This window comes from Orbicella faveolata, unplaced genomic scaffold, assembly GCF_042242905.1.
Source record: "Orbicella faveolata isolate gen_17 unplaced genomic scaffold, um_ofav_v1 contig_1, whole genome shotgun sequence".
Taxonomy (NCBI): Eukaryota; Metazoa; Cnidaria; class Anthozoa; order Scleractinia; family Merulinidae; genus Orbicella; species Orbicella faveolata.
Window position 1 is genome coordinate 10,866,472 of NW_028301536.1, and position 23,153 is coordinate 10,889,624.

General features: G+C 37.4%; 1 protein-coding gene and 1 long non-coding RNA gene across 3 annotated transcripts; one reads left to right on the top strand and one right to left on the bottom strand.

Annotated features, from left to right (window-relative positions):
- Window positions 1-554: 554 nt before the first annotated feature.
- Window positions 555-19,996, bottom strand: LOC110046815 (alpha-1A adrenergic receptor-like). Of its 2 annotated transcripts, none has more exons than XM_089288804.1 (2): window positions 19,896-19,996; window positions 555-3,126 (listed from the first exon to the last, which is right to left on the bottom strand). In XM_089288804.1, exon 2 carries the CDS (start codon window positions 3,116-3,118, stop codon window positions 2,024-2,026), a length of 1,095 nt encoding a protein of 364 aa, XP_089144930.1. In that variant the 5' UTR covers window positions 3,119-3,126; window positions 19,896-19,996; the 3' UTR covers window positions 555-2,023. The 2 variants fall into 2 exon arrangements, with proteins under 2 accessions (XP_089144930.1, XP_089144926.1); XM_089288800.1 differs by lacking the exon at window positions 19,896-19,996 and adding an exon at window positions 4,315-4,759.
- Window positions 2,746-5,865, top strand: LOC149118063 (uncharacterized). Its single transcript, XR_016207018.1, has 2 exons — window positions 2,746-2,821; window positions 5,455-5,865. It is a non-coding gene; the product is annotated as an uncharacterized LOC149118063 (long non-coding RNA).
- Window positions 19,997-23,153: the final 3,157 nt, after the last annotated feature.

Genomic DNA, 23,153 nt, shown 5'->3' on the forward strand with positions numbered 1-23,153 from the left:
ATTACAACTGGAGGGCTAGATTTCGAGTAAAAAAGTTCGTGAAGTTCTTACAATGAAAGCTTGTACTTATACACTGACAGCAGCTACATGTAAAACTGGTGAGTCGTTTTCCTTTGAACAGTGTATAACCTCACACCTATTGCACTGTAAGGTTTTCTTACACCAAGTATCATGAGACCTCAGTAACCAAGCTTTATTAACCAGCAGAGCCTGAATGCCAAGTAACTGATATCTGGTCTGACCAGTTTTTATGCTTCACATTGTCATACGATAATTGAGAAAATGAATAGTCTGTGATAGTTCATATCAGCTGATGACATTTAAGTGACTGATATAGCTCTTGATGAACACTTAATGGTGCATGTTTTTGTGACCATTGGTACACTGAATGAAATCAATAATTTGTGGGACAAGTTTTATTGATTGATCATTGATTGACTAGCCTAAATCAGTGTCAAAATTTACAAAACTTATGCTTAATTGATCGGATTGAATTGTTTACACTTCTTGGTCATTTTCATTGATAACATTAGTAATGTCTGGAACCATACAAATGGTTTTAATATAGCACATTTATTAATAACCAATAAATTACAATACAAGCTCTGTTGTGACCTACAACAGCAACAACAGCCATAAGCAGATTATTAATTTACTTTAACCACGCATAGTATTGTTTTGTCGGTCCCACTTGTAATAACAATGACAATGATGATAATGATAATGATAATGATAATGATAATGATAGTGATAATGATAATGATAATAATGTCTTTTAAAAATTTTTTCATCCAACACGTTTAATATACAAAATAATATACAGAAGATAACTCGTTAAAAAGAATGTCAAAATAACAAAATCTTTATGATAGTGCCCCTTTAAATTTACCTATATAATAATATTATTATTGCCCATATAATAATAATAATAATAATGATGATGATGATGATGATGATTATACCAAGGCTTCTTAGCAGTACAAACGATGTGTTTGAAATTGTGATAGCTTATATTAAATAACAAAACACGTTTTTAGACATGATCCATCGTTAAAGGTACAAGAATACCAATTGAAAATCACTGAGCAATAAATAGTTTAACAATGTGAGTTGAAAATAAGAATAATCAAGGATTAAGGCGCGAGACAGAAAAAAAAGCGAAAATATTAAAATAACACAGACTAATTAGCATGAAAGGAATAAATTAAGATGTTTGACTTGGGAATTTAAAGAACGTGTTGATGTGCATGGCCTCCTTGATTTTTTTAAAATTCCAATTAAAAATCAAGGAGGCCGTTTACATCCTTTGACAGCTCTTTTCTTCTTTATTAGTTTTTTGTCCCCCACGTGCTACTTTTGGAAATGATTTGATTCACGGACCAAAACAATGAATTATCCAAGCTCGCGTGAATTTGGGGTCACGTGGTTCGAGGTCTGTTGTCATAAAATTATTCGCATTTCTCGATCTAAATCGCGATCAGCGATGATTTGAATGAAGCAATCTTCTTTCGTTTCATGCACTGGCCGAAAATTAACTGAATACAGAACGAGTAAAATGCAAGTTACATCTCTTGGCCAGGAATAAGTTGAGAGTATCGCCCTTCTTGTCGCCCTTCTTGTGGCCCTTATTGTCAATGATTAACGAACAGTAACTTGCTGTTCTGCATTTTTCGCGTATGAGGAAAATCATGATCAAAGTTAAACAAAATCTTTATGATAGTGCCCCCTTTAAATTGACCTATACGAGAGTTTCTAGCCCCTATAAGGCCGGAGCTTTGAATGTTCCTTAGTGCCTGCCAAATAAATAAATTCTGTCAGCGCTAAGGAAGGATCTGCATGACTGTTTTTATCCTTATTTACACTTTTTTGGTTGTTTACTTGTCTATTTATTTATTCATTTATTTATTTATCAATTTATCTATTTCTAAGCTCATTTCACCTATTTATTTACTTTTTGCGTTTTCGATAAGAGCTAAGTACTTATCAACGTAGATGGTTTGGGTACAAATTGTCAGTACATGTATCATATGAAAGTTGGCGAAGGATTCTCGGTTTTCTCTCTTCTACTTCCTTTTCTACTTAGTTTCCTTCTACATTCGCCATTACTTAGTTCCTTTGAAGACGAGCTGGAAAACGTACCAGCTTGAGAGGCAAAAATTGATCCCCGAGGTAAGGTGAGTCTTCTGGATAAGGTTCCTATTGTCGTCAGAGACTCCTCGCGAGTTCGCTCCAACCGTCCTCGCCAACGAGTAAAAAGTCTCTTGAAGGCCCTTCGATAGGTTTTGTTTAAACATGTATACAGTATAGGATTCAAGCAACTGTTTAGGTATTCTAACCATTTCACACATTTATATATAGTTAGAGGATAAAAGTATCTGTTGTTTATATAGCCAATCACCGACACAAAGAAAGGAGCCCAGCAGAAAACAAATACACCAATCACAACGGCTATTGTCTTAGCAGCTTTTACGTCAGTGCTATAGTTCCGGCTTCGACCAATTCGTCGAGCTTGTCGCCTAGCTACGATATAAATTCTAGCATACATTGCAGTCATAAACAATAGTGGAAGTCCAAAGCTTGCGATGAATACAAAATAGTGATAGCCACCACGTTGCGGCCATCTGTCATCAAGGAGCCGTAAACTGGACACTACCACAGCATAAATCCAAGCGCTGCAAAGAATAAGAATAGCTCTGAATGACGTCATTACATACGGATAGGAATATGGCGCTGTAATAGCCACATGTCTATCCGCGCTCACTGCTGCCAAGTTCATAATGGATGCTGTGCCAAAGAAGATATCCATACACTGCCAGAACAGGTAAAGGTCTCCTTTTATTACGTTGTTATGTGATAAATCGGTAAGTTGTAATATCAACCAGAAAGGCATTCCCAGAATTGCCACTAATATATCAGATATTGCTAGACTAATAATGAAGTAGTTGCATATTGTTCGGAGGTCACGAAAAGTGTAGAAGCTTGCACACACGATCGCATTACCAAATATAGTAAATACTATCACAAGTCCCACAGCAACTGCGCCCGCGATATTTATGGGATCTGTGCGAAACAGTGGTGGAGGAATAGTTGCACTTTCATTTGAAATGTTGAATTCCATTGTACGATCTGAGGAAAGAAAACAGAATGATCTCAAGTTCACCAGTGAAAAAGTCATTTCAGCTGTTTAACTTTTTTTAACAAATAAGCGAGTACGAAGCAAACGAACATTAAAGCATGATAAATAAAACTTAAGGCAGGGAGAGGAGACGAAGAAGGAAATATCTCTGCCTAAATTTCAACATTGGTAATGATTCACGTCTTAACAGATCCTGCGTTCCACATTGTTTAGTCGCTGTGTTGTTGTCGTTAATATAAGTATTAAAACATAAGCAATCCCGAAACATGACAAAAGCTGAAGGGAGTCGGTATCGTTGCCAAGAGTCTCAACATAGTGGTACAAACAACATGGCTAATGTATGACCTACACAACACAACCTGTTAGATTCATCTTGTTTTTCGCATGACGATGTGACAAGTTTTTCGACATATACAAAATTAATTCCTATGATTATGTTATCTAATCTAATCATCCTCAGGAGCAAAAGTAAAAGAGAGTAAATCAAATAAAATCGAATAATAAAACTTAGATACGAACTAGATACATGTAGTCACCGTCCCTTTTCCTTTCCTGTGACTGATTTGAACCATGATAGACAAATTCTCGAGTATAGAATAAGATTAAAATTCTTAATCCTTTGAGAAATCGTGTTCCTGTTTCCTGATTGCTGAACAACAGATGTTACATATCATGAGTTGACCGGGCAGCTAATTCACAGTTCATGCGAAATGCATTGTGAAACGTCCCGACTGTAAGCCTAAGAAACAGTCTCGACGTGTTTATTTCGGCTAAGACAATACATTCTCGCACTCTAAAAGGATTGTTTACCGGCGAAAATTACCTCCTAAAATGCAAGATAACTGACACAAATCCTAACCATTCAGCCTTCCCTTCGTGTTTACGGTTCCGTGTGCGGAATGGAATATACCTGGGTTTTACTTCTAGTGTACCGGGTACCGGAACAGAATCAAAGCACATAATTTTCGAATTACAACGAAGTTAATGTTACTGACTGGAGAAACTGTGCAAAAAATTACGGCCCATCAATGTGAAAACATGCGCCGAAATTTCCTTTCACAGAAGAATAGCTCAACAATTCCAATAACAATCATAAGTGGGATTACTGAAAACCGTCTTGAGGTATTTGTTTCTGTGGTGTATGGGTAACAAAGTATTTCAGAACAAAGGAAACTCGCCTGAATGCCATTGATCCTAACTTGCGTAGCGTAACGTACAAGCGGCGGTTAACAGTATTACCCAAAGTTGTGTGTTCCGTTTACATTAGGAGTGAGGTCATTTGAGTGGGCGAACATTCGTCCTGTCATGAACAGAATGAACACTATAACATAATGGACGGAGGATGACATGATCTCAAACACAAGGCTTCTTAGCAATAAATTAAGCTGTAATGTAAACTGATAAGAAATGCAAAGCACGCATTGTCAATCCAAGAATTTAGCTTTCAAACACCGAGCCCAGTTCATTTGTTTTAAACTTGATCCTATAATGAAAACTTCTGGCTGTCGTTTGCTGACAAGTCCTGCCACGAGGACTCACTAATTTAGTTTGGCATAATTGAAATCTTCCACAAGTCATCAGCCAATTAAAGAGAAGACAACCCTCAATCGCAATCAAAACCGCGTAGATTGACAGGTGTCGATAGAAAATGTGCCCAATACTCTGTCATTCTAAATTTGGACTGTCACATAACAAACAGATCTCTAGGAAGTAGAGCTGCTGGTTGATCAAATCTAAATACAACGTACGGTAGCACGATAGAATTATCATACGACAACAGCAACTAGCGCTTGGAAGAAGACTTCTGCATACTTGAACAAAAGGAAAAATACTGTATGTGTCAGAAAATACTTCAGTATGGCATCAGTATTTTGGGTAATCTAAATGCACTGAGTCCGAACCTTTTTTTTACTACGCCTTTCAATAACATGCGGAGTTTAAAATTCCAAGCTCAACCGACAAATGCGTTTTTCGCTACCGTCAATCAAATGTCCGGCGGCTTCTCCCAGCTTCCGACTACCGCTGAGCGCGCGGTAATCAAATCGCTGAGCACAATTCAGACAACGAAACAGTACTCGGCAGTAGTCGGAAGCTGGGAGGAGCCGCTGAACATTTGATTGGCGATAGCGAAAAACGCATTTGTCGGTTGAGCTTTGAATTTAGAGTCTGCATGTTATTGAAAGGCGCAGTAAGACGAACTGGATCGATTCCCGTTAGTATACAGAAAAAAAGTAAGCCAAATCAGTGGAGATGATGAATGTTGGCAGAGTTCTGTGTGCAGCTGCTAGTCTTGACTGCCACTGTTTCTTGTTTTACAGATGCTTAGCACTGAACTGACAAAGTCAGTGATGGCCGCCTTTCCCGAAACAGAAGGGGAGGGTAGGAAGAGAGCAGAAAATGTTCAGCGCCAGGGGAGGGAAGTATCATGATGTCTGTGGAATTATTAATTAATTAACGTTTTCACATAGCTTTTGCTGTAGATCATGTTTAAGACCACCACCTTTTTTGTTCTTTTTTCCTACTTATCTAACATGTTCTCAATAGAAATTGTACTAGATAAAATTTAGTTTCAATTCATATTATTTTTAATAACATTGTATTCTACATAGATCATCTGATCTTGTAAATTTAGAGTCAGATTGCCACCTTATAGACGCGTAAAAACTTAAAACGACATTCTGTTCTCTTGAAATATACGACTTGATTGGGATTCTGTGTCCCAGTAGTAAGCTTGGAGTCTTTTCATTCTAAAATTAAAGTAAAGTGGAGGAGTCACGGAGGATAACATTGTGATCTCGAGTGACTCAACCTGATCATAAAAGAACTGACATCAACACAGTCCTTCATAACTGAGAAGTTTCCCCTAATTCTAACTTTTAAATGAAATTGATCCTTCGTTATTCTGACTTAATGGAAGTTATCTGTTTCATGATAGGCTTGACTCACCTATGTTTGACAAGTCCATATTGAAGGAGGTCGTAAGTTTTGTAATACGCTGACATGTATTTACAGTCAAAAAGAATATCTCCTTTGTAAACTTGCGATCGTAGAGCAAATCAATTCCGAGAAATACAACACAGTTCTGTTTAGATTTACAAAGCAATTTAATTTCGGTCCCTCATCGTTCCGAGGAAATATGCGAAACCCTGCTGTTATGTAGTTTGTAATTTTCAATTACGAGATCCAATTGCACTGACGGCATCACAGGTCTTCAAAAAACCTCACCATTCAATGAGGAAGGTAATAAAAACAATGACCAACGTCTTTATTTAATACGAAATCGTGTTCCGCTACATCAGATTTAACTGTTTTTGTGAATAGAATTGCCCTTTATTTAAATGGAAATCACTCATTTATTGTGGCCATGCTTTTCCGTCATGCTGCGAAATTCAGACTTTCCCTGTGGCGAACGACGGTGTAAAGAAGGAAACAGAAAAATGATTGGAATAAGATCATAACAACGATGAGGTAGTGATATGGAGAGATTTTCGGTTCCAAAATATTGAATACGTAATACGACATTGAGTCATGCTCTTGATCTTATTGAGACTGCACGATATTTTCTTATTCCTTTCCTTACTGAAAATCCAAATTAGAATTTACACTTATTCTGTAATCTGCTGGGTTGCCATAAATAATTAAATAGCAGTTTGCAGTGTTCGTAAGAATCAAAGTATAAATAATTTGAACAGAGGCGAAATGAAAAACTATTTGTGGACAAATGTCCATCGAGTGAGTGGTGCCCCGGCTCAGTGGGGTGCTAAATTGTTTGGTGCGTTCATTTCTAGGTTTTCTAATGCCTTTTATTATGATCTAAAGAATGTCATGTGTTGTTTAGAACATGGTAAGATGTGAGGTGATATTGAGTAAGTTTCGTTAAGCATATTGTTACAGCTTTTATACAGCAAAACTTCGCCATAAGTAGAAATATTCGATCAACAGTGTTAAATGAAATGGGGGTACGAATATTACTGAGATAATCAGGCATCAGTACTGGAATGGTGTCGTCGACAGCCCAGTTGTGGTTATAACTATTGTTACAATAAAATTTGGGAATATCGGAATAGAGGAACCGTTTGAACCGAAATGCTTTTTCAGTAGACGAAATCTGCATGCGCTATTGGGGGCGCTTTTCATTCCGATTTGAATTTTCGGAAATTTTCAGTGACGAATGGAAAAGCATTTTCATGAATTTGTAGAAAAGAGGACAACCTTGCGAGGTATACCGAATTTTCGGAAACTTCTTACCGGGAATTTCCGTTCCATTTGGCTTCTCGAAATTTCTGGAATTTTCCGTTGAGTGGTTCGCTTTTCGGAAATTCAATTTCTGGATTTTCTGGAAACTTTTTCCTTACCATTTGTCCCCATTTCGAAATTTTAGGAATTTTTCGTTGAATGGGAAACGCCCTGGGCCAGTCTTAATCTACTGATCATTGGATCATGAAAATCTACGAGCACTTGATTTGCAACCACGGAATTGAAGATCCGATCAACCCTAAAAAGGAATTACATTTTCGCTAGTTAAGTCCAGTTTTTTGAGCCTAAGAACAGCCTAATTTATATACAGTGAAAATGTCCAACCCAGGAACATAGTTATGATTAAAAGCGCAAGAGAGAAAGCCAAAAACGAGGAGAATTTCAACACAAAAAGTTTGTTACAGTGAATGATGGCATTAACATTTCCATTAACGTAAATGTTCTTGTGGTTAGATGGCTTTCAAATTACATCAGTCATTTGCATTTTTATTGCTATTGGTACATACTGTCTTGTTACTGGCATATTTTATTAGATTCTAGCAACGGTGACTAGACTGATATAAGAAAACTCCAAGGGAGAATGAGATGGGTACGGATATTCTATTGCTGACTATATATGGGTTATTGAATAAGCTTGTTTGGTCAAGATAGCTGAATATTGGAAAAGTTCTTTGCGTGTATATGGACCGAGACGGAGTGGGAAAAACTATAGTCCCGAGCGGGCAAGATAGCCCCAACTTGCCCCCTCGTGTTGCCACAATAACAGCACAGGATTCAGTTCGTCTTGCCCGCTCACAGAGCTAGCCATGTAATAAAGTCAGTTATTATAACTTTAATTTCACAATATTTACCATTTCTCCCGCCCAGGAGCTTTAGGCATTGTGATATTGATAACGATTAGTTTTCGCTTCATTTTTTATGGTTTTCTGACATTTTTGAAAAATCAAGAAATCCAAGTTTGCGAGTTTAAGATGGCGTCTTATGACGTCATAATTTCATGTTGCAACTCCCAGCTAACAGTCAGTGAAACCATTTTTGGACGTACTCGTCTATAAGGGGATTCTAGCCGATTATGAACCTGCAAAAGCCATATAAAAAGCTACTTATTAACCTCGAACGCTTGGTCTTTACGGGAAACTCTCAGACTTCGGCCATGCCTTATTCACCTCGCTATCGCTCGGTCAATACGGCAATGTCTCGGTCTGAGATTTTCCCGTTAAGATCCACTCTCGGTTAATAAGTAATTATTAACGAGTGATAGCGCAGCTAGAATGAGTTATAGCAGTTAGTTGGGGAAGAAATAATTCGCTTCCTCGATCAGTCAGTCCGTCCGTCGTTAGGTCGTAAACAATTTTTTTGGTGGAATTCCGCTGACCAGGGTATTTTGCGAGAGGGCCGACCATTGTGAATAAACTGATGTCTCGCGTTTGGAGTCGAACAAGTGCTACCAGACTGTACGCTCGAAAAGTGTTTTTCTTCCACAAATAATTTCCACATCGTCTCATTTTTTTCATATAATTACTTTTATTCCTTAAACATTAATCCCCATCGAAAAAATCTTTTCGAACCTAAACTATATCCGTGACGCCAGAGAAGCTTTTTTTAATTCAAAAAGGCAGAAAAATTGATCCTGATGGTCTGAACATCCGTGAAGAAACATATTAATTGTTTCCATTTGTTTCCTTTTATTACGTTCTTTTATTATGTTATCTTATTTTACCGTATGCTTATCTTTAATTTACACTGTCAATTAGTTTTACGTATTTCCGGTATTACGAAAATATGCTACATTAAAATACGTCCCAATGTAAAATTCTCATTGTAACTGAAGAAGGCTGGTTTGCCCAGCCGAAATATAGTACACCTTCAAAAAATCATCCTACGTTGTGTCGGTTTTTGCTTTTGTATTCATTTTATATGTGAAGCCGATTAGATCACTACTGTTCCAACGTATACCAGCAGGATTATCTTTCCGGTTGCTTGCTTAAACATTTTATCAATAAGAACGTCAGCAAAAGCCCTTCATAATTTATGTTCAGGGCAACTGTGCCAGCCGCAACGGTCATAAATAGGGTATCGAATTTTTGGCCAGGCCATAAATAGGGTAGCAAAAACCGCAGATTTTGGTCACAAATAGCGTAAGGGTTTTGGGAAGTGGGCCGCACACCCCTCCGAACTTTTCTAGGAGTACCCCCTGGGTAGTGCATGCACCGCGCGCGTGTACACAATCTTTACAGATCTCAAATCCTTTGTTGCATTATAAATTGGAAGGAAGCATGGTATAGCGACACCAAAATAAAAAATGGACATCGATCAACACTGAACCAATATTGATTCAAGACTGAATTCTCTCTCTTTACTTTGTTGACAGTTGAATGCACGAGTGTAGCCGTGCGTGGAATTAGTGTCAGGTTACTTTCTTTAGTAGTAAAATCTGCGATAAAGGCAGCTGCTTAATTCAGAAAATCTAAATCACGTCATAAATTTTGAATTACATAGGCCTTCAAATCGCACGAAACTAAACAAAACTGGACGAGGAAACTGGTAACGAGGTTACGAGGAAAGGTCAGTGATACGAAAACAAATCCTTCCCCTTTTGGATTTCATTCACTTGCTAACATGTTCAAACTCTGAATTCCGAGTCATTTTGCTCCAAAGTATTTGGTTACACATGCTCTAAGGTTGAATAAACTGAGAAACATAAACACCCACATTGTTTGCTCGTTTAGCCAGGCGCTTAGTCTATGTTTCGCTACATCAACATACTAATTAACTTTTAAACTGTAATGAAAATGATAGCTGAAATGAACTTTTCCAGTTCTAAAATAACAGCACACATAAAGAGATGTGTCATCCTGCATCTCAGTAGTGTCTGTTAGCCAGTCAATATTTTACATTCCGCAACGTTTAAGACTAGTTTTAGATCATGTAGAATTAATGGTATATTCTAACATAGTTCATCGCCTTTTTTAACGTACATTGAAAATCTAAAATGCGACGAATTCAAAACAAGAATGTCCAAAGCGTGTTGTCTCAGTAGTACTGGACGCAAACGGGCAAACTGAAACCAATTTGGTTTTCATTCAATTACGGTGAGACCCTTGGCGGAATGCGTACACTTGAAATATTCTGTCGACATTCAAAATGATTGGCGTGGAATATAAGCTCATACCGACTACTGTGCTCACCTCAGCTCACCACTACAGTGCAGCACCGTGTCCTATTTGAAGGGTCCACTGAACACCTAACTGAGACGTATTTTTTCTTTAGATGGAAGAATCGTTATAACACAAGTGTGTTTACCGATTAACTCAGCAAGCAATAAATACCTTTCAGATAAGTGAAACATAATATTTTGTTAGTCAGTCTAGATGTATCTTTTCAGACTATTTCAAGTCATCAATATCTCTATACGGCATGACAAGAATTCTGATCATAGCCGACAGATTTCGATTGATAGCTATTTATCCGAACGTCAAACAGGCCCAAACAGGGTTGTTCAAATGCTGGGTAATGCAATCGACGTTCAAGCGTATAAGAACCTTAGTTACACCTTCTGCCTTTGCTTTTGTGGCTTGCAATAATCAGGGCTGTTGCTAGTAACAGGCCGAAAAGGAGGCACTTACTTGTCACTTCATTTAGTAATGTGCTCAACACCTCTACCACCTGAGTGCATAAGTAAATTCAGATAGTTTATGTTAAACGATAAGTACGTAAAGTACAGCCCGCTTGTTTTGGAAACAAGCTTTATATACTACTGAAGTGTAAAAGCATGAATTCGCATTAAAAAAGAGTTTTTTAATGATCAACTGAATTGTCAAGTGATATTGTAAACGTGCTTAATTCGGTCATTAATGGCTAATACTGTATCTTCAGAGGCACTCGCAAACAAGAAATAATTGGCACGAAAACTACGTTCAGTTGGCAGATTGTTTTCTTGGCGCGCAAAGTGTGAAACATTGTTTACTGCGGAAGCAAAATGTCTCGGTGTTTACTCCATAAACAATAGCTCCACAACAATGCTTCCACGTTTTAGGAGTAGGGACTGCGCAGGGGGAGGGACTGGGGTGCCTCTAAACCCTTTCCGTATACCTCCCCACTGTTTTCAGTAGGAAATTAAGTACGTTTATTTGGGATTATTTGGGAAATGAGGAACTCCAGTCCGACTATTGGGTGACAAATAACTTGAGATATGCAGGCGTTCTGTTCTTTTGGTTTGTCCTTTCTCTCTATCTCTCTCCCCTTCCGTAGGGGATATTTCAAAACCCGGCCTCCCCACCCTGGATGGGATTAAATTCGCCGTTGCCTATTTAAACACGGTGTTATCTATTGTTAAAACATTTTTGTGTCGGAACTGCCAGTGAAAATGAGTGCGATAATCTAACAGCAATCCTCCGCAGGAAAAAAAGATGGCAACTGGTTCATTTACCCATAGTTCATAGCGCACGAAAATCTTAACAACGTTCATAAAAACGTACAGAAGAGTTACAAAATCTTCAAACCTAGGCTACACAATGTCCTTAGTACAGGGACCAATATTGTAAAAATTTGGCTTTCTTAGCGCCTTATAGATTGTGTTAGGTTCGCAAGGTATTGTGGTAAAATGTACTGCGCCATCTTTTTCCTACGGTAGATTGTATTGCTTTCTAAGGCAGCAGAAGCCGTTAGCGCTTCCGGCGAATTAATCGGGTATCAAGAGTCTATCAAATGCGATCGTTGATGCAAAATAACCGTGCAGCCTGCGAATCACAAATCATCAATCTCTCAAAGTGTGCCAGCATTTTCTTGTGTTTCTATTAGTTATCTTTTTTATAGATCTGTCAAGTTTCACTATCGAACGAAATTGATTTCGCAAAACGTGTTGCTGTAGAGGCTGCCATGAGAAAAGTATTTAAGATAAAAGAATTCGCCGACATGCTTTTGTGAATGTTGTGGTCAAACCGTTTATTCTACATACCCTATTAATTCACCTATAGGGAAGGGATTCTCTCGAAAAACGAGTGCGACTTTTCGCGTTCTAAATATTTATAAACATGTCACGCATTCTCAGAGGAATATGACAACTCGAAAAGCCGCTAGCTTATGAAATAATAGAGCCCTAAGCGTTCACAGTATGCAAACAGAGAATTCGCGGGAAAACGACAGTGTCACAGTCACGTTTTAGGCGCATACGTTTTAGGCCGGAAGTCAACAATGGGCAAAACAAAAGAAAAGCGATGTGCATCAAAACTAAAAGTAACCGAAGAGCAAATGCCGATGCGTAATTTCAAGGAGGTATTCGTGAAGGACATGAAATCTCTAAGGTAAGTTTTGTGTCCAGTAAAATTGAATGTACTTGATGTTGGATCTCCGGAAGGAGCCGTTTGCCGCGAAAAGGTCACTGAGTAGTCCTTTTGGGCTGGAGAATCTCTTTGGGTCTTATGACACCTTTGCGGATTACTGACTTTTATTAACAGAGCTCTTTTTCTCAAAAACTCGCGCGTGTTTTAGTATTTTATTTTCATGTTTTGAAAAATGTTACCTTAAATAATGAACTTTATAAAATCTCGTCAAAATCTCTTTGACCACCCTTGTCATATGTATTACATGAAACATGTCGGTTTCAGACTCTTTCTGGCACTACATGATTCAAATGTGGCTTTTTACTCGCAAGTCTGTTGAATGTTTTGCTTTTTGTACACGCCTATGTATAGCTTTGCTCAAGCAAGAACATGATTTCAATCCTCCATGTGGATGTCATCAGTTTTGGGGGGTTTTTGATTATCTTTACGTCTGCTATTCTGCTAACGCTAACGCAACTCGTAAATGTGCGAGAATGCTGGTCAATCTGTGGCTTGGTGGTGTATACTCTTGCTTCGGATAATGTGTGGTTTCTATTGAATTATTTCACGGCTTGGTTTTCCTGGTTTTTGTAACATTAAATGGCGCCTGTCATTTCTGACCAATAATGAAGAATGCTCCGTTCGTGGACTAACGGAGTAACCTCTAAATTCAATGGCTGTTGTGGAGACTCTAGTTTACTAAGACCGCCCCCCCCCCCCCCCCCCCGCTTGTTATTCGTAAAGTCGTTCAGGCGCCAAAACGAAAATTCAAGATAGCAGCGGAACACTAGAGCCTGCTCGCAGACCACTCAAATTTCGGTATAATGTACGTTGCATAAATGTTTAGACCCCACGGTTGTACCTTTTTACGTGTTTTTTAATGTCGATTTGTCATGAATGTATATAAAGTCACCGCTAAAAGCTCTCCCAGAATAACCTGCGCTATTCACCTCCCTGGGGCAAGATACACTATATGCAGACCTTAATGTCAATGCGTCATAGTAACTGTTAAGTAAAGGATATAGCTGTAGCAAAAAATAAATAACTACAACACGAAAATATGAAAAATGTCGGTTTTTGGAAAGAGATTATTTTAATTGGGAATGACGGATTTCTAAATAAAATAAAAATTCCCCCCTGGCTTAGAGCAGCATGTGGCGTATGCCTGTTGACAATTGTGTTCCAAGATCTAATTCGAAAACAGGAAGGTAGTCGCATGACGTCTTACAATTGTTCTACATGTATACAAATTCACACAAAAATCAGTTTTTCCGTTGTCACCTGCAATTAAGATTTAAATAAACAACCACAACAACAGCGTTGAAAAAAACGTCGATTGAAAAACGTAATATATTTTGCTAAGGAATTTCACTGAATCCCTAGATGTATTCAGTGTGTCAATCGGTGTGAGAACTATCCTTAGCTCACCATGTGAACACAGCGTTCACTTACACATGGAAATAATGATAATTCACCATCACTTGGTCTTGTCACATTGTTGTAGCTTTGTTGTTTTGCAAAGAACGGCTAAGAAATTAACCAAGTTATTTAACGCCCGCGCGTGGCCATTGTTCTGCTCATTAAACTTTTCTTGGTGACGTTCTCATTGCTGTTCTTGTCTAAGTTTGCGTTTAAACTCGCTTAGCATTTGTGAGTGTGTGCAGTTATAAACGACAAATAGTTTTCGTCTATAGACTGATCAGTACTGAGGTCTGAGGGTAGCAATAGGATGATTAAAAGAATTCTTGATTATTAAAAATTCACGGATTTTGTCCTACTATGGCCCGATTTTTGTCGGTTGTAAACTAAAACAGACATAAAGGTGTCTTCACCTACATAATCCTAATTAATTTCACAGTTTTTTAAATAATATGTACGATCTTCCGCTAGCTGTGTTACATAACTTTTTAAATCCTTCTGTTTAGCCGTTTTAGTTTCACCTGTTACGTGAAATTTCTTGGCAAGGAATAAAAAAAAGCAACACTGAGTGCATATTGATCACCGCTCAGTGTCCGCTTGGCATGAAGCATTGAAACCAAGTGATTATTGACATAAAACGCAAACTTGTTTATATTCTCTTGCAAGAAGGAAATGTTAACAGCACATTTTTTAAAAATCGGAACCATTTCTTTTTTAAACTGACAAGGGACAAGGCTAAAATTGAAAATAATATCCTTCGGTTAGGCACTTACCTATCTTCCGTTGTGGAAATGTAGATAAATGCTTTTTGAAGCACTAAAACGTGATCGCATGACTTGCAAGGAAAGATTTGTCTTATGAAACGGAGAAAAGACCAGTTGGAACAACATGCTATCTTGCTTCAAGCTTTTTTTTTTTTCATTAATCTCAAAAATATGTACAGTGATTACTGTTACGATTATATATTATTAACATTATTTACTTTAACAAAAAGCCATCATTTGCACGTTGTCACCTACAGGCCGGAACTTCAATAAAGAACATTAATGGTTTTTTTGTCATACCAAATGGAAAAAGGAGTCCGGAAGGGAGAGAACCAGTAAACAAAAAAGCACTGAATGATGTATAAGATGACTTCGCGTATATTCAGCGCGGTGCTTTTTCAGTAATTCACGTTGATGTATCAAACCACTTTAATTTCCTTTTTAATTTCAAAGGATTTGCAGAAAAACAGGACTGAGCACTACTTAACGCATTAAAAGCAAAGGATCAGACCATCTTTGCACTTAAATTTCCGAAATGTTTATAAACAGTTGCAAGCTCATTATCGTACATTTTCAAACTACAAATTTCTCTTGCAGGGTTCGTTTGCTTTATAGCAATGATTAAACACGTTTTGTGCCATGTCAGTGACTCACATCATCATTCAACATCACCTGCACCGCTGCAAGTTAGGTGAATCGCCTTCCTTGATCTTTTTTCACCCGTCCATGGGCTGCGGAAATATTAATTATCAAATTGACTGGTTGTGTTTCATGCTTTTGCTGACCAAAATATGTTTGTATCGAGCACTCCTACGATTGTGTGAAACCGCTTCTATTTTTCTTTGTTTATCATATCTAAATATGTTGTTTTTGAAATAAAACCAACCCGGCCAGCCAACTGAACAATTATGCTCACGAATCTGCATAATCACGGATTATAATGTTTGAAACAAGCCTCCACAAACAAACACTGACAAAACGCAACGACGACACCTTTGTTCAACATCAAATCAGACAAAGAAAAGACCGATCAGCCATTCATGGACTGGATTATTTTACATAAACATAATACCTCAGTGGGTATTTCGTTTCAACTATCCTGCTCAGACTTGTGAGAAGTATCTTCCCAGATCTTCCCTATATCTTCCCTGCGGCTTTTTTTATGCTATAACGATAGAAAATGCGGTGCTGTTCACCAAGGTAACTAACTACCAATCAGCACATGCATCGATAGTGTTCCCTTAACCTAGAGCTGTAACTGGTGCAGCCTTATGTAAGGGGAAGACTGAGAGAGGCGACCTGGCGACATTTCACACACTTCGAATCACTTCGTCACCCGGTTTCTTTCCACTTTGAATTTATACACCACCTTACCTCGTGTAAAGGACCTTGTCTCCGAAAAGCGTCGTACAACCAAACAGTAGAGCGTGTATGCCGGCTTTTGCGCTTCACTGAGAGTTGTGGTCTATCTTGCAAGTAGGCGACAACAATGTGTTGCGTCTTCTATGTTTTGCATTTTTCCCGTTAATTACTCGAAACCAAGAAAATGTGTTCAATTTTCAGTTTGGACAGCTTTTTTGATCTTAGCATCGCTGTGAAGAAGGCTTAAGGCCTGTGCAAACAAAAACCCTACAAAAAATTTCTTTCACACCATTAGATTTTCTTCCTTTAAAGTTGGCATCACATTTCTATTTTTATTCATAATAAAATGAGATCTGATAGGTCTCGCAAAGGTTAAAGCTGAAATTTACCGCTAAAATGAAACAAAAACTAGTTACTTGTCCCTACTCCTCCAGTTCATGCTTTGTGGTGTTGCATTCACTTCAGCTAATTCTTGGTCAGAACCAAATGAAGTTTGAAGTTTCTGGCTAAAATCAGTGAAACATTGCGCGCAAATAAAGCGGGAACGGTATTAATTTGACTAAATGCCTAGCAGTCTGACATTTTCAGATTCTCGATAGAAATTCTTATTCAAATCTTTTGAGAGTGTTCTATGTTTGTTTAGAAATGCGCGCCAAGCATTGGAAAACTCATTTTGGTTTTCTAGTTGAATAATTACCCGAGCTTGAGAATATAACAAAAAATTATGCCCAGATTCCTAGTCAGAAACTATTACAGAATTTCGAGGGAAAGACTCATTCAAACCACTTAAGTGTTTATTTAGAAATACTACATGTAAACGATTCCCAGACTTGATTCTGCACAGGCCCCCCAAACTCAAGCTACAAGCGGAATAGCGGTCACGGGAAGAAAAAAAAAATAAACACTTTGTATGCCAATGGAAATATTTACGATCGGGTTTAGGAATATAGAAATACCAGAAAGGTCTTAGTAATGATACCTTATCCTACTTCCACAGTGTATTACTTGTTGTCTGTGCGCTTTTCCTGGTGATTTGAAGCGATTTTAGCGAGTTGCCGCTTCATACAGCTGTAGGTTTTTCACTCCTAAAGTGAAAAGAGAAAAACTTTCTACTGTCACTGCGAAACGTTATACGTGGAGAATGAATAAATGAAGTATTCATCGCTTTTTAGAGTTGTCGCGTTGATCATCTGTAAAGTAACCGATGAATCTCTATCCTGTCGAAAGTCGTGAATTTTTTTCTCACCGCTTGGTCATCGATTGACATATTAATTGCTCAGTTTTCATTGATTACCGATTTCATCGATTGGCTAAGCTGAGGTTTATGTGTCTTGAAATTTAAATTCAAATAGCGTTTTCCTTACATCGATCGCGGGTTTAAAACGCAGATAGTATAAGTAGTTTAGCTTATATTGAAATTTAGTAAATGCATATCTTTGCAAAACGGCAGACATGATAAAAACCTGTCGCGACACCACAAGTTCATATAATCATAATACGACACCACTTTTGCTTATAATATATTTTAAAATACTTTACAGTGCAGCGATTTCAACCGAGGCCACCTAAGAGTTTTTAACCAATCAGAGCACGATTTCAACCCATACAAATTGGAGTTTGTTTGTGATCTCACCAATCAAGTTGTAGCAGCATGAATGTTAGCCGGCGTTGGAACACACAATTTTGATGACTCTGATTAGCTTCAAATTTAGCTGACCTGGACGGCACAACAAACGAACGGCAATTTAAGTTGAACTCATCGCAGACACTAGACGATTTTCCAACGGCTAACAATGGTACTGCTAGAACATGATTGGCGAGATCATAAACAAATTCAGAGTCTTTCATTTACAATCGTGCTGTGATTGGTTTAAAATTGTCGGGTGGCCCTGGTTGAGGTAGTTCCACTGTAAACTATCCTACGATGCGCAAATCACAACTTCCACTGAATCGCACCTCTTCACTCGCCCCGTTCTACAATCTTATAATAAATAATAATAATAATAATAATAACAATAAATAAATATTTATAGAGCGCCTATCCATGCCTGCTCTAGGCGCTGTACAATTCGCTAAAATGAGCTGTACTAATCTTAATAATTAAAAATGTGCATTTAAGAAAGTAATAACAAGTAAAAATCGCTAAGAATAAGAAGTTTTCTTAAAAAGATGAGTTTTGAATTTAGATTTAAAAGAACTTAGATTGTCACATGAGCGGATAGAAACAGGTAGACTGTTCCAGAGTTCAGGAGCGGAAACAGCAAAAGCTCGAGAACCATACGTCTTCAGGTGAAAATTCGTGGGATTAAGAAGTAATAAGTGTGACGATCGGAGGATTCTGGAAGGTTGGTAGTACGTTACTAGATCTTGAATGTAGACAGGAGATTGTGAAGCTTGCTTTTCGAGGAATATAAATGTAAACAGCTTCAAAGCCAGTTAGTTGGTGATGCCAAGTTTGCAGCTCAAGAGCTTTAATTCTTACAATCAAAGGCATCTTGAATATTTAATGTATCTTGATTAGGACTGACTGTTATCTGGCTTTGCATAAGATTTTTAATCTTCGCTAATCGGAAGCAAGCTTCTCCATTATATCTTCTAAATATTTATTTACCAAGAATTTTTAGAATATCCTTTGGCGTTTTACGATTGATCCCAAACTGATCAAAACCTACTAGTTAACAAATAAACGCCCCCAGAAAGTTGAAATGGACGTTGAATGACCAGGTTTATTCCAAGAATCCTCGCTTTCTAGGATTCTAGGAATATTGGTTTTGATCAAGACGGTGTTGTTCAGCTGGGAAGTTGCCAGGAAGATGCGTAATAAGCTGTTTCAGTACATGTACTGAAAACTTGGCTAATATTGTAAACACTTCATGTAACGATGAAAACCTTCTGTCATTTAGACTGGTTACCCTTGAGTGCTAAACACCGCAGAGGATCCTAGATCATTGGGGTATACACGAGTGAGGATTGTGGTTCATATTAAAAGACGTAAATAATATAGCTTATCAGATGAGAATTGTAAAGCTGATGCGTGAGGTGACAAAATGCGGTGAGAGAAGAGACCACATGATAGTTTGGAAAGAACTTAAAATATCATTTCAATCTGAAATGCTAGATAAGTACAACAACGCCTAGCAGAAGATAAACACGTGTCGTCTCGGGGTAGCAAAGTTAAAAAAGAAAAGTTGAAAACCCTTTGCATGTGTTTCTAAACACTGTTACTATTTGCTTATTTGCAAGAACGTCTAAACAGGAACGAACTAAGTCGTCATGATAGGAAAAGTTCAAGTGTCAGTCAGTATTGATTATAATAGAGTGAGAACTGCGATCGTCCTCAAACTTCGAGTGCGCCTAATGTAAGTCTACTCCTTTATTTGATATGTAAAAACATACAGCTCATAAATTCTCAGATTCTTAAAACGAAGTATCTTATAGCAGACCATCTTTACACATTTCATCAGTTTTAATTCAAGGCTTTGCAAGTGAGAAATTCCCACACGTTTAGACTACAATAAGTCATGTAAAAATGTTGCACAGGGATGAGTTACTTGCGATGCCTACATTTATGAAAGAATGATTGCCCTGAGCGTCTTTTACAAGACTCAGTAAGAAACAGTAGCCGTTGACACTTACCTTAGTTGATTTGCTCGCTTAACATTGACTTCGCTTTGAGGAACCTTGTTTCTGCATTCGAATTGCCGTCTGTTGAAAGAACAGAAAGCCTTTTAACATTTAATGATGTTTCTTTGAAACAAATTTACTATTGCCATTCGTGAAGAACGACATTATCGCGGTTAAAATGCGATAACCAAAGTTGGAATTACCGAAGATTCTCAGTGGGAACTGAACATATTTTTTCATGTGATTGTTCCAAATTATGCAAATAATTCAGCGAGGGTTAGGTGAAAAAGATAGCTGTTATCTTATTTACAATACAGCTGTATTATTGGATTTGAACCTTTCGTTTTGGATTCTGAATACTAAACAATTATTTAAAAGTGGTGAACCCAGTTCCAACTTTTCCTTCTAAATTTGTAAATCCTTTCAAAAATCCATTATTTTTTTATCGTGTGAGACTAAATGGCTATGGGTTGATTAGAGAGAAACCTTGCGGGGGCAATGGACAAATCCTTCCCATTCCCGCCATTTCCAGAAATACTTCTATTAAATCTTTAGTTGAAATCAGAGTTATTATCGATAATGGTAATGGTTAACCATATACGCGACTGCTGACGAGCTCTAGAAATTATCAGGTCCTCAAAATATTTTCCATTTTTTAAAGAAGTTGTTAGTGAGGCGCCGTAAAATCAGACTTGAATGAAACACATTCAAGTAAAACATGACAGCATAACAAATAACAGAATTGTTACTCAGCAAGGCCTTGAGCTCTTTACTATGTACTCTTGAGGGAAAGATTGTTCTCAAGAAAAAAAAAAACTAAATCAGTAAGCAAATCTGCTGTGGATTTCATGGACATCATGCCTTGAAGATAAGCCTGTCAATACAACAACACAAAATACTAATTAATTTCATTTGTCTAGTGGTGGTCACGAAACAATTTATGCCTGTTATAAAACTGAATTGACAATTCTCAAAACTAAAAAAACTGTTATCTAGCATTAAGGCCTTTCCATCTTTAACTAATTTTGCTTTTGTGAATTATGTAAGACATTCTTTGACTCAAACAGTGATTTTCGATTTAGTCTTGACAGACTTACCTTCATATTCATTATCACTTTTTAATCACGTTCAGTTGGTTTTGTTATATTTTTTCACACGGTCTCTATTTAAATTTCAACATTTATCATGTTTGCAATTAATCGCATTTTATTAAAAAATATGTTTTGTTCTAAGAACACACAGAGGGACGAACAGAGCCCAGGGATTTAAAATCAACGGAAATGTCTCCTTTGTGATCTTCTCTCTTAACAGAAACTTTTTCATTTTTTTTAGAAAGCACTATATTAGCTTCTATCATCTACATTTCAACATCATAAATGCACAATAATTTACAGGTTAAGGACACTTCTTCCAAAAACGAGAGAGTGGTGTGGTATATAAATTGGAATGTCCGGACTTTGCCCGGCAAAGATCGTCTTAGCAAAACAGCTAAAGCTGTCAACATCAGACACAGGGAAAATACCAACACTACAAGAGAGACAATCACTGTGGTTGGGTCACACCCAAAGGTATACCGACCACACATTAAACATTGAAAACACAGTCATTATGCAAGGAGAACAACGAATCTAAGAAGAAGAACAAGTGAGGCTAATAAATTTTTTTGCCACGTCAAAACAGTCAGTCGTGACCTCCATCATCAGGGCTCACGTGACGATTAACTCTAATCATCATCACTTGATAAAGGCACCGCGACGGCTCCGGAAGCTAATGTGTAAGTTAAAATTCTGAATTAGACATCTGAACTAGGCATCTGTTCAACACAAAAACTAAACAAAAAGCAGTTTGCAATCAAATTTCAAACTATGGGAAACATTTATAACATCGAGATGTATTGGTGGCAGTTCGTTGGTTTGCTTGTTTGCACGGTGTTCATCTGTACTAAATGCTCATATTCCTCTCTTTGAAAAGTAAAGTAGGAAATTGCAGGGTAGATTATTATTTTTTGATATTTATGCCTTTTTAATGATTCTTTTAAAAATATTTGCCTCTTATTGAATGTAACTACGGAAAATAATCAACAACTTATATTACCCCTGCATTTACAGTAGACAGTGTTTGTGTCAATAATAAAGAAAAGGCAGAATTGCTGGCATTTGATATGCTTCCTTCTTATAGCGTTTTATGATCTAATTAAACAAGAAACCCCCGACTATATCATTACCAACAAATCGAAGTGACTGTAGTGAAACAACGTAAAATTGAACGGAAGCCTGTGGCCGGAAAAATAAGGCCTATAAGGGATGCGGAAAAACGTTTAATCATGTTAACTACCTGCTCGTAAGAAGAAAAGCTGCTTGTTCTGCAGGCCAAGAAGATAAGGTTGCCTATATAAATATGTTTCTCTGACTATACGAATGAAGGATTTGCTTCAATTTTTGTCTTAGTAAAGCAAAGGACTTTGAGAGGTAGACTTTCTACTCTTGCTTTGAATTGAAATTGGCACCTCCACTGATAAGCAGCTGCAACTTCTCTTCAATATCTTAATCTTCGGTGACAAAACCATATTCCAAAATAACCGGAATATCTTAGATAACAACGTCTTCTAGCGTTGCTGTTTTCATTTTTTGAATTTGGCTTAAACGAAACACGAATTGTTAACTAGAATTGGTTAACAAAAAACATTCGTTTTCATAACACAAAATTAAAGATAAGTCAGTATGGCGTAGTTTGTCAGAGTAGACCGTTATAAAGTGTTAGCTCGACTCACTGCATTTTTTGTCAATAAAGGCAGGATCAAAATTTAAAATGGTCCACGTGTTACTCAAAATACAAATTTTTCCTTGTTGCTTGATTTAACAACAAACACCTCCAGACAAAACAGTCTGTGTATTATGCAAAGAGAATTTTTTTGTTACAGGAACGGACCGGCTGGGAAAAACAGAATTTGTTGAACACAGAGTTGTTGCCGGTCACTGAACGCAGGTGATTATGAACGGTGAGCTGTCCGCATATTAATGTTATTTGAAATGGATCAAGCTTTTATATCGGTATGCTTGTTACATATGTTATTTACCATAATGCAGTTTGATTCGCAGGCTTATTCCCCGTGATACGTTTATTTCATGCGGAACAAATTAACAGAGGGGAATGAAAACGCTCATCTTGAAATATGCTTTCTGTTTGACTTACAACATCACTTATATATGACAAATATATCTGCTATGTATTTCTTTGAAGAGGTAATTTTCATGTGTTTAAGAAAACTTA

Bases quoted from the DNA above. Each gene is read 5' to 3' on its own strand.
- LOC110046815 (XM_089288804.1), bottom strand. From the start codon at position 3,118: ATGGAATTCAACATTTCAAATGAAAGTGCAACTATTCCTCCACCACTG.